The sequence below is a fragment of the Meles meles genome, chromosome 1 (genome assembly GCF_922984935.1).
Source record: "Meles meles chromosome 1, mMelMel3.1 paternal haplotype, whole genome shotgun sequence".
NCBI lineage: Eukaryota > Metazoa > Chordata > Mammalia > Carnivora > Mustelidae > Meles > Meles meles.
The window spans coordinates 122,354,880-122,369,585 of record NC_060066.1 but is presented as its reverse complement, the minus strand read 5'-3'; the positions used below and the strand labels follow the sequence as shown (position 1 = coordinate 122,369,585).

Below are 14,706 nucleotides of genomic sequence, written 5' to 3'. Positions count from 1 at the left end.
ATGACTGAAACAAGACTATGGCGCAAACCTTCAGGAATAAAAATCTTACATGCTGGGGCTCATCTTCTGCTGACATTGCATTGTTAACACATAAAGCTTCTAAAAACTTCTGTTTCAGGATAATATAACGAAACCTGTAAAAATAAAATATGAAATATTAAAATTAAAAAGCTGAGTTACAGGGGCACCTGGGTGGCTCAGTGGGTTAAGGCCTCTGCCTCAGCTCAGGTCATCGTCCCAGGGTCCTGGGATCGAGCCCCGCATCGGGCTCTCTGCTTGGCAGGGAATCTGCTTCCCTTCCTCTCTCTCTACCTGCCTCTCTGCCTACTTGTGATCTCTGTCTGTCAAATAAATTAAAAAATCTTAAAAAAAAAAAAGCTGAGTTACAGAAATGTCAAAGATTGGAAATGAAACCCAAGTCCCCAGAGCAACAGAGGCTATATTTGTTCCAAAGGACTAATTAATCCTTTAACATTTTTTGAAAAATTAATTTTCCAATGTCTCATAAATCAAATACACTTAAAGTTATTATACCTGCCTTTGCTTAAAAAGAACTCGCAAAATTCTTAAAAGCTTATCACATTGAGGCTACAATAATTTCAGAATTAAGTAAATACAATTGAACACTCAGAGGAAGGACTTCCGATATTAATTCTGAACAAAAATCAAGTTTTATTGAAGATGTTAAATATTATCTAATATGAGGGGTACCTGGGTGGCTCAGTGGGTTAAAGCCTCTGCCTTTGGCTCAGGTCATGATTCCAGGGTCCTGGGATCGAGCCCCACATTGGACTCTCTGCTGAGCAGCGAGTCCGCTTCCCTCTCTTTCTCTCTCTGCCTGCCTCTCTGCCTACTTGTGATGTCTGTCTGTCAAATAAGTAAATAAATAATCTTTTTTTTTTTAAATGAACATTTCTGAAAGTCATAAAATAGCCATAAACTTTAAAACTTTTTTTTTTTGTAAGGAGGCTCCAGCATGAAGCCCAACACAAGGCTTGAATTCAATAACTCTGAGATGAAGAGCTGAGCTGAGATCAAGAATTGGATGCTTAACTGACTGAGCCACACAAGTGCCCCTAAACCTTAAAATTTTTTAACAGAGGGGGCCCCTGGGTGGCTCAGTGGGTTAAGCCTCTGCCTTCAGCTCAGGTCATGATCTCAGGGTCCTGGGATGGAGCCCCACATCGGGCTCTCTGCTTGGCGAGAGCCTGCTTCTCCTCTCTCTCTGCCTACCTGTGATCTCTGTCTGTCAAATAAATAAATAAAATCTTTGGAACCAAAAAAAAAAAAAAAAACCCACTTTTAAACAGAGATGTTTCAGGGAGAGGAGTCTACTTGACTTGCCTAAGAATTTAAAAATGTTGGATGCCTTAAGCACCTTAAAGAAAAAGTATTTCTACGGACTAACAATAATAATGAAACTTCAGTCATTCTTTCAACATTGTTATGGTAGCAAATATGTGTAAAATAAAACAAATCCTTGCCTTCAAAAAGAGGGTCATCTAAAAAATTGTATGAAATATGTACACTGTACAGCAAGGTCTCAAAGGAATGTGAAACCAATTCTATCAGAAGGGGTGGGAAGTATAAGGAAAGTCTTCCAAGAGCTGACTCTTGGAAGATGATCAGGTGTGTGCTATGTAAAGGCAGGAGACAGTCAAAGGAATACTATTCCAGATGAATGAAGAATGGACAAAAGAGGGAAGTCAATCCTTGAAAAAAAGAACCTTTGGGTAAGATTCAAGGGTATAGGGCACCTGGGTGGCTCAGTACACTGAAATAAAAAGGCAGAGGCAGAGGTAAAAGCCTCTGCCTTCGGCTCAAATCACGACCCCAGGGTCCTGGGATCTAGCCCCACATTGGGCTCTCTGCTCAGTGGGGAGCCTGCCCCCACCCCGCCTGCCTCTCTGCCTACTTGTGATCTCTGCTGACAAATAAACAAATAAAATCTTTAGGGGGAAAAAAAAGATTCAAGGGTATAAGGTCTTCCAGCTGGGAGCACTCTCCGGTCAACACAATGTAAGCTAAAACTCAAGCAGAAAGCTGAAGTTCCACTTTACTGAAAAGTCAGCAAAAACGGTTGGTACTGCAAGAGTGGCTGAAAAGCAGGGAGACATCAAAAAAAGAAAGAAGCTATAACGAAAAATACACCAACATCTATTATATTAACTCAGCCCAAATCTTTGGCTATCTCTGAAACTGTGAAGATACAAAGGGGACTCCAAGGAGCCCAGAGAAAGCAAGAGATGGAAGCCTAATTAACTGAACCAAGATCTCAGCTGGCATCCATTAAGTGAGAGTGGAACCAAGTTAACTGTCTGCAGAAATAAAAGTCAACACTTTTTTTTAAAAAGATTTTATTTATTTATTTGACAGACAGAGATCACAAGCAGGCAGAGAGGCAGGCAGAGAGAGGAAGGGAAGGAAGCACACTCCCCGCCAAGCAGAGAGCCCGAAGCGGGGCTCGATCCAGGACTCTGAGATAATGACTTGAGCTGAAGGCAGAGGCTTTAACCCACTGAGCCACCTAGGCGCCCCAAAAGTCAACACTTTTCAAAGGAAGAAAAGAATCCAGAGTCTCAGCAATGAATCCACAATATGAAGAAGACATTTTAAAAATGACTAGATTTATTAAAATAAATAAAAGTGACTCGTAGTTAAGAAAAAGGCAATCAATAGAAGTTGAGCCTAAAATGACCTAGAAGTTGGGATTAGCAAACAAAGACTAATAGCAAGCAATAGGGACTATAAATATATTCGAGGACTTAAAGGGAAATACAGTCACAATGAGTAAACAGATGGAAATATCTCAGCAGGAAAATGATAAAGGAAATTCTGAAATGGAAAGGTACAATTATCTGAAATGAAAAATGCATTGTTTATGAGCAGACTGCTAATAGCAGAAAAAGGCACTGGTGAACACTGAAGGTAAATCAGTAGAAATAATCCAGACTGAAGAAAACACGAGGAAAGAAAGTTTTAAAAAAAAGGAACAGAATCTCAGTCCTGTGGGACAATAGCTATCATCTGATACCGCATAGAGTCCCAGGAGGAAAAGAGAAAAGGGCAGAAAAAAATATTTAAAGTAATGGCCAAAAGCTTGCCAAATTTGATGAAAATATATATAAACATTCAAAAAGTTTAGCGAACCCTAAGCAGGAAAAATACAAAGAAACCACACTTGAGCACATCATAATCAAACTGCTGAAGGCCAATGATAAAATACTGTTGCCAGAGTCAGGAGTTGGAAGGGTGGGCAGAAAAGGTGAAGTGGATCCAAAGGTATAAACTTCCAGTTATAAAATCATAGGGATATAATGTAGAGGATGACAACTATGGTTTATAATGCTGTACTATACATTTAAAGTTGCTAAGAGAGACATTAAAAATCTTCCTCACAAGAAAGAAAAGTTTTTTTAACTATGTATGGGAATAAATGTTAATTAGACTTACTGTGATGATTTCACAATATATACAAATATCCAATCACTGTACTGTAGACCTGAAACTAATATGTTATTTATATATTACCGCAAAAAAAACAAAACAAAAAAAATCTTGAAGGCAGCCAAAAAAAAAAAAAAAAAAAAAAACCAAACAAGACAGAAAGAAAAGAAAAAGAAAAAAGGAACAAAGAGAATCAGGATACAAACACAGCTAAGTGTTCATCAGAAATAATGGACGCCAGGAGACAACAGAATGACATCTTTAAAATCTTCATAGTATTATGAAGCAACAACTGTTTCAGATATGGCCCTTGTGACTTTTTGTACCGACACAGTCAATAAAGGTAGGTTTATATATAAGATTTTCAATCAATTGAATTACATGCAACTTGTCCTCAATACAACTCAATTGGATTGAGCATCCTATTTTCCAGGAAAGCTAACAGTTTTGTTTTAAAATTTTGTTTATTGTTTTGTTTTGCTAAGCCTCTACCAGTGATAAGACATTAAAAGCTTCAGAAGAAATCTTACCTTTTTTTATCAAATTTTTCCATACATTCTAGAGGCTGAATGAATTGAAGAACTTCATCCCATTGACCATCAAGGATTAGCTGCCTATATAAAGGAAAAAAAACCCAGCATTTTATCAAACTTGCCTCATACTAATTAAAAGCAGAATAAATATGACAACATTAAAACTTCAGTCTGAAGTCTGTAATGAGGTTAACATTTTACATGGTTCTTTAACCCCTCTAAGTAAATTTTTCACAACTTACTTGTAACAACGTACCCTATATGAGAAGAATTTGTGATCTGCAACCACTTCTCATTCTAATATATGTTTTTCTCATGTATATAAAAACATTGGGCTAAGTCTAAAAGTTCCTTTATTTTCCTATTCATCTTTCAGTATTAAATCTCTTCTGTCTTACTTAGGGGCCAGTGTGCAAGTATGCTCCAGGCTCACTAAATCAGTGGTTCTTACTGGGGCAATTTTGTCCCCAAGATATCTGATAATGTTTGGCAACATTCTGGGTTCTAACAATTGGGGGGGTGCTACTGGCAATCAACTGGGTATAGTCAGAGATGCTACTAAACATCCTACAATGCACATGACAACCTGCACACTCCCACATGACCAAGAATTATACGGCTCAAAATGTTACTAGTGCTGAGGTTGAGAGATGAGATCCTGCTCTAAACTATGATTTCTATATCTCCGAGGCATTTGACACTAAAATTTATACTCTACAAATAAAAACAGCAAGGAATACGAACAGATTTCATCCTACTTTAGTGGTCTATGCGAACTTCAAAAGTTTTAAGACATTCTTATTGCTGCTCTTTTATAATAGCAATTTCCCTATTTTTGGCTTTTAGAACAGTAAAATTTTAAAAGGGATGGGCAGGAGGATCTATATCAGATTGCCAACTTTGAATCTGCAAATAAGGAACATTAATAAAAAGCAATCACAATATATATCATAATCATTTTATAAATAGGCATTTTAATATTTAGAAAGTAGGAAGGACATAATTTCAAAGGTGAGTCCTTTAAGATGAATACATTTAATTTAAAAATTTACCCTTCTACAATTCTTTGCATTTCACCTCAGACCAGCAAAACTTCAACCCAATACCCAGCAGATTCTTCAAGGGGGCATATTTGAGAGCCCCTGCTAAATTACCAGGAGTAAGTACCAATGCTTGAAAGAGAACCAAAAGAATATAATCTCAGTACTGGTTCCTGGTGATTATCATTGACTAAGCTCCTCAGGGTTAAATGACATTCATAATACAGAATACAGAAAAGTTCAAGCAATTTAAATAAATTCTCTTAATATAGTAAAGATTTTTTTTTTAAGTTCCTTTTTCATGACTTAGGGATACTTCATCTTTTTAAGGCTTTCCAAGTCACAAAAAGCTATCTCCAAGAATCTGTACTCTTTGTCAAAGGATATTCAGCATCACATAAGCAGAGAATACATTTCTGTCTGGCAATCTGCATTTTTCTTTTTCCATCCAATTCAAGTTAGGATATATTTAGCTTCACATTTTGGCAAATATGTTAATTCCCTTTTGCTCAACAATTCCAAGAACCTTGTTCTAAGGAAATAATCCAATATATAGAAAAAGCCCTATGTATAAAAGATGCTCAACATAACACTTATTTAAGATAAATTGGAAATAATTTGTCTAAAAATAGAGGAACCATAGGAAATTAAATTGAAAATTTTTATAGTATAAATTTGTAATAACATAGGGAATGCTTACGATGTTAATGGATAAAGGATACTAAATTATAAATGCAACAGAATTGCTGGTTTTTAAAAAATATGTATAGAAAATTATTAGTATAAAGTCTGTCTGGGTTGTGGGTGATTTTTCTTCATTTTTGTATATTTTCTATAATGAATAGGTTTATATTCACTTCTATGGCAAAAAAAAAAAAAAATGGCACTGCAGAAATATTTTATCTGCCTGGATTCTCCGATCTCTTACTCAAGTATTTTCTGTGATGACACCACAACCATAAGGGAGCTGTGACTCTAGTTTTTTTTAATGGACCTCTGGATCTTACTACTGAAAACATTCTTTAGAGAACATTATTTTGTAAATGTTCCATTACAAAAACAAGCATTATATTTAAAAATTATACTTATAGGGGCACCTGGGTGGCTAAGTTGGTTGGGCCCCTGCCTTCAGTTCAGTTGTGATCGCCAGGTCCAGGGATCGAGCCCCACATCAGGCTCCCTCATCAGCAGGGAGCCACTTCTCCCTCTCTTCCCCACTTGTGCTCTCTCTCGCTATCTCTGTCACTAACTCTTAAATAAAGAAATAAAATCTTTAAAAAACCAAATTTTAAAAGTTATACTTATATAGCCTTCTCATGATTATATCTACCTGTGATACACATATTACCTTATTAATACTTAACACTTCTTTGAAAGAGCTACAAAACTCATAATATTAATGAAATCATACCTCAGAAAAAGCATATCATCTGAAAATAGACCATTTATGACTCCACTTTCCTTCTCAAGGGCCAACATACTAATGTGAAGCTTCTTTGAATTCAGGAAGTCTAAAATTAGCTTAATGATTTCAACCTCTTTTACATTCACTGTTTCTTCAGCCGTCATGTTGATAGCCTAAATATTAAACAGAACAAAAATAAAAATTAGTCCTACTCTTATTTCTAAGTGTTATTAACTGTCTGGAAACTACACATTAGGGATTTCTTGGAAATATCTAGTACAGGTATTTTGAGGTGAAATTAATTTAATATTTTATCAAAATCAGTCATTCTTTAAAGTATAATAAAGGTTATGGCTATAATTTTTTTAAGTCCTTATCTTTGAGAAATACACAATGGGATAATACAGATTAAATGATATAAAGTCTGTGATTTGCTTCAAAACAATACAAGAGGGGACTGGGAGGAGATAAAGAGGAAATAAGAATAATCCTGACTACTGAAGTGGGATAATAGGTAAATGAAAGTTCATTTGTATTTGCTATGGTTTGGACATTGTGTCCTCCCAAATTAATCTGGTGAAATCCTAATCTCCAAATTGATGGTATTAGGATATGAAATCTTTGGGAGGTGATTAGTGGGATTAGGTGTCCTTCAGAGGCCCCAGAAAGCTAGCTCAATCCTTCTACCTTGAAAAGATGCAATAAGACAGTCGTCTGCAACCAGAAAGAGAGACCACATCAGAACTGATCATGTTAACACTCTGGTCTTAGATTTCTAGCTTCCAAAGCTGTGAGCAATAAATTTCTGCTATTTATAAGCCACCCAGTCTATGGTATTCTGTTACAGCAACCCAAATGGACTGACACAGTATTATTCTGTCTATTCTTACACGTCCCTAAAACTTGCCATAGTGAAGAATATTGTAAAAAGTCACTAATAACCATGTTTAGCTATGTTCTAAATAACTTGCTCTAGGTATATACTCATTCCATAAGCAGTTACCGCTTTTTCTCTGTGATAGGCCCTGTTCTATACTTGGGAGACACTGGCCTTGTCCTTAAGAAGCTTAGTCTAGCAGCAGTATGTAAAATGTTACACCTTGTCCTTTGGAGCCAAACAAAGTAAGGCTGGTTAAAAAAGTGCTACTTTAAGTCATGTTGGTACTATGAACTTAAACATGAAACAAAAATACTTCAACTCTCTACAATCTCTTCTATTACCTATTAGTGTTCAGTGAAATAACTAAGCACATAGGTTATGAATTCATAAAGATTTAGAAGTAGGAGGAATTCTGAAGATCATTTCATAGATGAGGCCACACAAGTTAAAGGACCTAACTTGTTGCAATTTTCAGAGGTCAAGGCTCAGAGCAATACAAAAGACTACCATGTTAACAGTAAGATTAGCTGCAAAGACACATCATCAGATCAAAAAGACTGTAAGCACATCTTTCTCACAGGACGAACTCACTTTAACAGAGCTCACAGAAACAAACATACATGTACACGAACATGTTAATTTTTTTTCCAACTTATCAACTTCTTCATAATGAGAAGTATAAATGTCTAGCATACTAGAATGCTCCTATCAGATGAGTACATTTTCTCTCTTAGAGAACATGGTAGGGTAAACAAAGGACAGAACATGGGTAGATAATTGTATGATTCAAAGATAATTGTATGATTCAAATATTTAATGACATCAGACTAAGATAATCTCCTACATCCATCTCCAACAATAAGGACATGCTTGCCTCAAGAAACAAACGAATCACACACACACACACACACACACACACACACACACACACACACACACACACACACACACATCTCAACAGGGCAGCTGCCCCAGTTCCACATGCTTTGGGTTTCCCTTTGCTTTCTTCTGAGCTGCCCGTCCTCCTGTTAAAGAGACTTTGTTCAAAAGAGGATACACTAAAATTAACAATATTTCTACTTCACTAAATTCTAATTACATTTCAGAACTGCCTCCCTGAGATTACTCCTAAAGCAGCATGATTAGTGATTTTAGCATTTCCCAAATCTTCATGTAATTCTTACTAGCAAAAGAATGGCTTGGCGCGCCTGGGTGGCTCAGTGGGTTTAAAGCCTCTGCTTTTGGGTCAGGTCATGATCTCAGGGTCCTGGGATTGAGCCCTGCATCGGGCTCTCTGCTAAATGGGGAGTCTGCTTCTGCCTCTCTCCCTGCCTGCTTCTCTGCCTACTTATGATCTCTCTCTGTCAAATAAATAAATAAAATCTTTAAAAAAAAAAAAAAAAAAGAAAGAATGGCTTTAAGTGGGGCTCCTGGGTGGCTCAGCTAAGCAAGCTAAGGCAGCTAAGCAACTGCCTCAGGTCATGATCCTGCAGTCCTGGGATTGAGTCTCTCATTGGGATACCTGTTCAGCAGGGAGTCTGCTTCTCCCTCTGATGCTCTCATGCTCTCTCTCTCTCAAATAAATAAGTAAAATCTTAAAAAAAAAAAAAAAAGGATGGCCTTAACTAATTTAGTGATCAGAAAAATAATTGCCCCCTCCATCTCTAAGATCTTAGAGGGGACTTAACTTATAGCACACCATACAACCCAGTACAGAACTGAGATGTAATTTTCTTTTCTTTTTTTTTTTAAGATTTTATTCATTTGACAGACAGAAATCACAAGTAGGCAGAGAGGCAGGCAGATAGAGAGAGGAGGAAACAGGCTCCCTGCTGAGCAGAGAGCCCGATGCGGGGCTCGATCCCAGGACCCCGGGATTATGACCTGAGCCAAAGGCAGAGGCTTTAACCCACTGAGCCACCCAGGCGCCCCGAGATGTAATTTTCTAAAGCTGTTCAATATACCCAATGATGCTGAACATTTTGTAGGCCTCCATTTATTAAATATTCAGTCTAAATACGGAGTAACTCTGGAGTTACTATGAATCTATGGCAATAGTCCCACTCTAAATCATAACTATAAGTTTAATGCTGCCATCATTTCCGATTATTAAATAAATACATTCTTACAAATACATATTTTACATTGACTTTACATTTAAATTTTAGATAGAGAAAATGTTTCCTAATTAACATAGAATTGGTCAGGATTTTTTTTTTTTTTTAAAGATTTTATTTATTTATTTGACAGAGAGAGATCACAAGTAGGCAGAGAGGCAGGCAGAGAGAGAGGAGGAAGCAGGCTCCCCACGGAGCAGAGAGCCCAATGCGGGGCTCGATCCCAGGACCCTGAGATCATGACCCGAGCCGAAGGCAGCGGCTTAATCCACTGAGCCACCCAGACGCCCCAAGGTCAGGATTTTTAAAAAGACAAGCTTTAATTCTAGACTGTGAAATTCTTAGTAGAATAGTATAGTATTTTAACCACCTAACCCAGAATTTTAATTCTTATAAAATTCACTATTGTTGGATATAATATAAAACATAGGTAAAGGGGCGCCTGGGTGGCTCAGTGGGTTAAAGCCTCTGCCTTCAGCTCAGGTCATGATCTCAGGGTCCTGGCATCAATCCCAGATTGGGCTCTCTGCTCAGCGGGCAGCCTGCTTCCTCCTCTCTCTCTCTCTGCCTGCCTCTCTGCCTACTTGTGATCTCTGTCTGTCAAACAAATAAATAAAATCTTTTAAAAAAAAAAAAGGTATTTGTTAAAAATAAATAAGTAAATAAATAATTTAAAAAAATAAAACATAGGTAAAAAAGGACCAGGGTGGCTTATTCAGGGAAGTGGCTGCCTTCAGCTCAGGTCATGATCTCAGAATCCTGGGATCCTGGGATCCAGACCCATGTCAGCGTCTCCCCACTTGTCTGCCTCTCCCTGTCCCTCTGCCCTTCCCAGGTTTGTGCTCTCTCTCAAATAAAATCTTTAACTAAAACAAACATAGATATATGCTTGATGATTACATCTTATTCTGTTACTGAAACATTTGTAGAGGCTCCCCAAATCCTAGCTATAAAATTTAGAAATTAAGTACATTATGAGTTTTAAAGATAAGATATAAAAACAGAATTCATATATATTTTTAATTTCAAACTATTAATCCCCACAAAGCTAGAATTTTTCTCTAATTCAGAAGAAAAGAATTCAATAATAAATGCTTCATGGGATGCCTGGGTGGCTCAGTTGGTTAAGAATCTGCCTTCAGGGCGCCTGGGTGGCTCAGTGGGTTAAGCCACTGCCTTCAGCTCAGGTCATGATCTCAGGGTCCTCGGATCGAGTCCCGCATCGGGCTCTCTGCTCAGCAGGGAGCCTGCTTCCCTCTCTCTCTCTCTCTGCCTGCCTCTCTATCTACTTGTGATCTCTCTCTGTCAAATAAATAAATAAAATATTAAAAAAAAAAAAAACGTTTAAAAAAAAAAAAAAGAATCTGCCTTCGACTCAGGTCATGATCCCAGAATCCTGAGACTGAGTCCCACACTGGACTCCCTGCTCGGCAGGGAGCCTGCTTCTCCCTCAGCCAGCAGCTTCCCCTGCTCGTGCTCCCTCTCTGACAAGTAAATAAAAATCTAAAAAATAATAAGTGTTTCATCCCCCATCCTCAGGGGAGATATGAAACAGAGTTAACTGGCTTAGAAACAACTAAAATTATCTTTTTAAATGAGATGCACAGGGGCGCCTGGGTGGCTCAGTGGGTTAAGCCTCTGCCTTCGGCTCAGGTCATGATCCCAGGGTCCGGGGATCTAGCCGCATCAGGCTCTCTGCTCAGCAGGGAGCCTGCTTCCCCTCCTCTCTGCCTGCCTCTCTGCCTACTTGTGATCTCTGTCAATAAATAAATAAAACCTCGAAAAAAAATTAAACGCACAGTATGTTAAGTGTTCAACAAATGTTAGTTGAATAATTTAAGATGCAATTAATGAAGAAATGTCTCTAAAAAGGTACAGAGTGAATTATTTTCTTTCCTACTATTCTAAAAGCCATTCAAAAGGATGGAGGGGTGCCTGGGTGGCTCAGTGGATTGAGGGTCCAATTCTTGGTTTTGTTTCAGGTCCCTGCTCAGTGAGGAGTCTGCTTCTCCCTCTTCCTCGGCCCCTCTCCCCTGCTTGTGCTTGTGAGCCCTCTCTCTCTCAAATAAATCAATAAAATCTTAAAAAACAACAACAAAGAAAAAATGAAAGGATAAAGTTTTGGCCCTTTATTTAGCTAAAGTCAGCTCTGACAATACCTTATGTAGACACATCAGTCCATGGTACATGTGAACAATTACTCACCAGGCAGAATTTATGTAGGGCCAACAATAAAGGGTGTTCTACTGAAATCAGAAAACAAAACAAAATCAGAATGTTTCAGTATTTTTATAATAAATGATAAATTTACATATAAAGAAATCACAAAAACATCTTTATGGATTTTCCTTTAAGAAATTAATTTTTGCGGGGCGCCTGGGTGGCTCAGCTGGTTAAAGCCTCTGCATTCAGCTCAGGTCATGATCCCAGGGTCCTGGGATCGAGCCCCGCATCAGGCTCTCTGCTTGGCTGGGAGCCTGCTTCCTCCTCTCTCTCTCTCTGCCTGCCTCTCTGCCTACTTGTAATCTCTGTCTGTCAAAAAAATAAAATCTTAAAAAAAAAAAAAAAGAAATTAGTTTTTGCTTATATTCACCTCTGGACTAGGTGAATAAGGAAATAAGTTTTCTTTAATAATGAGTACATCTGGACACCAGTTGAAAGGTCGTTAGTATTTCAGTACTTAAATATAATATCTACAGAAACTAAATTCCAAATGAGGTCTTTATACTCATACTGATTCCTATCTTACTCAAATAACATTGAAGAATATATTAAGGGGCAAGAAATAAAATTATTTTTAGAAATCTAAGATTAAAGATAAAATGTTAAGAAAAAAAGAACTAATGTTAACATAAATAAATTCACTTCTATATATATTTCTATACAGGGATATGGAAAAAGTTTCATGAAAAAATATCAGTGGTAGCTTTCTAATCAAATATAAATAGATATGATTTAAATGTTCCTTTGCAAAGAGGAACATTTGAAGTGTTCCTTCACTAACTTATAATACAGATTAGGAAGGAAGAAAAATGCACAAAGCTAAGAATGATTTACAAGTATGAGATTAAAGGAATCAAGGTACAGCCATTATAAATTTTATGGTCAAGAAAAGAGTACTTAAGGCTCCATTAATCTCCAACTCCATCCCACCCAATAAAAACCACTCTCTTTAATCTTCTGAGTATTACAGAGTGCCTAACAATGAATAACACTGCCTTACCATTCCTGTTTACAGGCAAAATAGCAGATAAGGAAATGAAGTACTAGGAAGACTTTTAATATAATACCAAACTAGGACATAATACAAACTAGGACTGTACCTTTCCTTTAAAAAATGGAGAAAAGGGGGCACCTGCGTGGCTCAGTGGGTTGAGCATCTGCCTTCCACTCAGGTCATGATCTCAGGTCCTGGGATTGAGCCCAGGGAGGTTGGGCTCCACTTCTCCCTCTCCCTCTGCTCCTCCCCCGCACTCGTGCTCTCTCTCTCAAATAAATTTTTAAGAATCTTTTAAAAAATGGACAATTTGTTACCTATCTTTTTAATAAAATAGCATTCTAGGGGCGCCTGGGTGGCTCAGTGGTTTAAGCTTCTGCCTTCGGCTCAGGTCATGATCTCACGGTCCTGGGATAGAGCCCCACATCGGGCTCTGCTCAGCAGGGAGCCTGCTTCCTCCTCTCTCTCTGCCTGCCTCTCTGCCTACTTGTGATCTCTGTCAAATAAATAAATAAAATCTTAAAAAAAAATAGCATTCTAAAAATTTGTAACTGTAAATGTCTGGCCTTTGTGATGTTGCAAGTCAATCTCTACAGGCTTCAATTTCTTCATACATAAAACAATAGGGTTGGGGCGCCTGGGTGGCTCAGTGGGTTAAAGCCTCTGCCTTCGGCTCGGGTCATGATCCCAGGGTTCTGGGATCGAGCCCCGCATCGGGCTCTCTGCTCTGCGGACAGCCTGCTTCCTCCTCTCTCTCTCTCTGCCTGCCTCTCTGCCTACTTGTGATCTCTGTCTGTCAAATAAATAAATAAAATCTAAAAAAAAAAACAAACAAAACAAAACAAAAAAAAAAAACAATAGGGTTAGTTTGGGTAATTTCTATGATTTCCTTTCAAGTTTTATAATTTGCTTTAAGTCACATTTCAATAACAAGAAAGTATACATAAATTCTTAGTGGGAAAAAGCCTGGAATAATTATAAGTCTCTAATCTATAAGGTCAGTTTAATAAGAGGAAAGAAAATAAGCAAACAAAAGTCCTTCTAATTGCAAAACTCTGTCATGTCTGCTAATCAGCTAACGTTTGTGACATGGATGTATAATGTGTCCCTTCTTATTGTTGACAGCTGTGCTCTATTCATCAATTATTCTAATTTACCTTCTGGAACTGTGAATAATTTTGGCCTACAGACCAAATTATCTTTAAAGCAGGTGCAGCTTAACATAGCTATAAAAAGAAAAAAATTCAATTAACAAACTAAATGTTGTGTATATGCATAAAATATCTTTGGGGAAAAGAAGACAAAATTGATAAAAATGACTGTCTTAAAAGAAAACTGGATAACTGAAGAATAGGAATGGGAAGAAGACTTTCCACTATATACCCTTTTGTACCTTTTAAATTTTGTATCATGTACAAATATTACTTATTCCAAAAAATATAAAAATAATAATATGAAACATAAGTAATGAGTTTCCCATTGCAAATTACTTGAAAATTCTAATTCCAAGTACCTGGAAGGAACCAGTAATATAATGAATATAATGTGTTCATTTTGTATATAAAGAAGTAACATTTGAGAATGATTTGTAATTTTTTAAATAATACCTCAGATCTGATTCAAATATTATTTCAATCTTTATGAGATTAAAATAGTTGTGTTCTTTCCATATTCAAACCCACAAAAATTAAAAAGCATATTTAATTGCTGAAGAACTAAAAATTTACAAAATAAATGAAACTATTTTTTTTTAAGATTTTATTTATTTATTTGACAGACAGATCACAAGTAGGGAGAGAGGCAGGCAGGGAGAGAGGAGGAAGCAGGCTCACTGCTGAGCAGAGGGCCCGATGCGGGGCTCGATCCCAGGACTCTGGGATCATGACCTGAGCCGAAGGCAGAGGTTTAACCCACTGAGCCACCCAGGCGCCCCAAGTGAAACTATTTTTGACTCAGGGTGCCTGGGTGGCTCAGTCAGTTAAGCATCGCCTTCACCTCTGGTCATAATCCCAGGGTCCTGGGATGGAACCCTGCATCAGGCTCTCTGTTCCAGGAAGAGCCTGCTTC

General features: G+C 37.5%; 1 protein-coding gene across 10 annotated transcripts in view; it reads right to left on the bottom strand.

The window, feature by feature from the left end:
* Nucleotides 1–14,706, bottom strand: part of WDR47 (WD repeat domain 47) — a 70,816-nt gene that overhangs the window by 41,240 nt on the left and 14,870 nt on the right. For 4 of the 10 annotated variants that reach the window (XM_046024725.1, XM_046024727.1, XM_046024726.1 and 1 more), the window contains exons 1-5: nucleotides 13,797–13,814; nucleotides 11,628–11,665; nucleotides 6,432–6,598; nucleotides 3,978–4,061; nucleotides 50–134 (exon numbers count right to left, since the gene is read on the bottom strand). In XM_046024725.1, the coding sequence (XP_045880681.1) occupies nucleotides 50–134; nucleotides 3,978–4,061; nucleotides 6,432–6,589 (327 nt within the window). In that variant the 5' untranslated portion in view covers nucleotides 6,590–6,598; nucleotides 11,628–11,665; nucleotides 13,797–13,814. Of the gene's footprint in view, nucleotides 1–28; nucleotides 135–3,977; nucleotides 4,062–6,431; nucleotides 6,599–11,627; nucleotides 11,669–13,796; nucleotides 13,815–14,706 lie in introns of those variants that run through there. The other 6 variants (XM_046024700.1, XM_046024719.1, XM_046024710.1 and 3 more) reach the window with 4 other exon arrangements.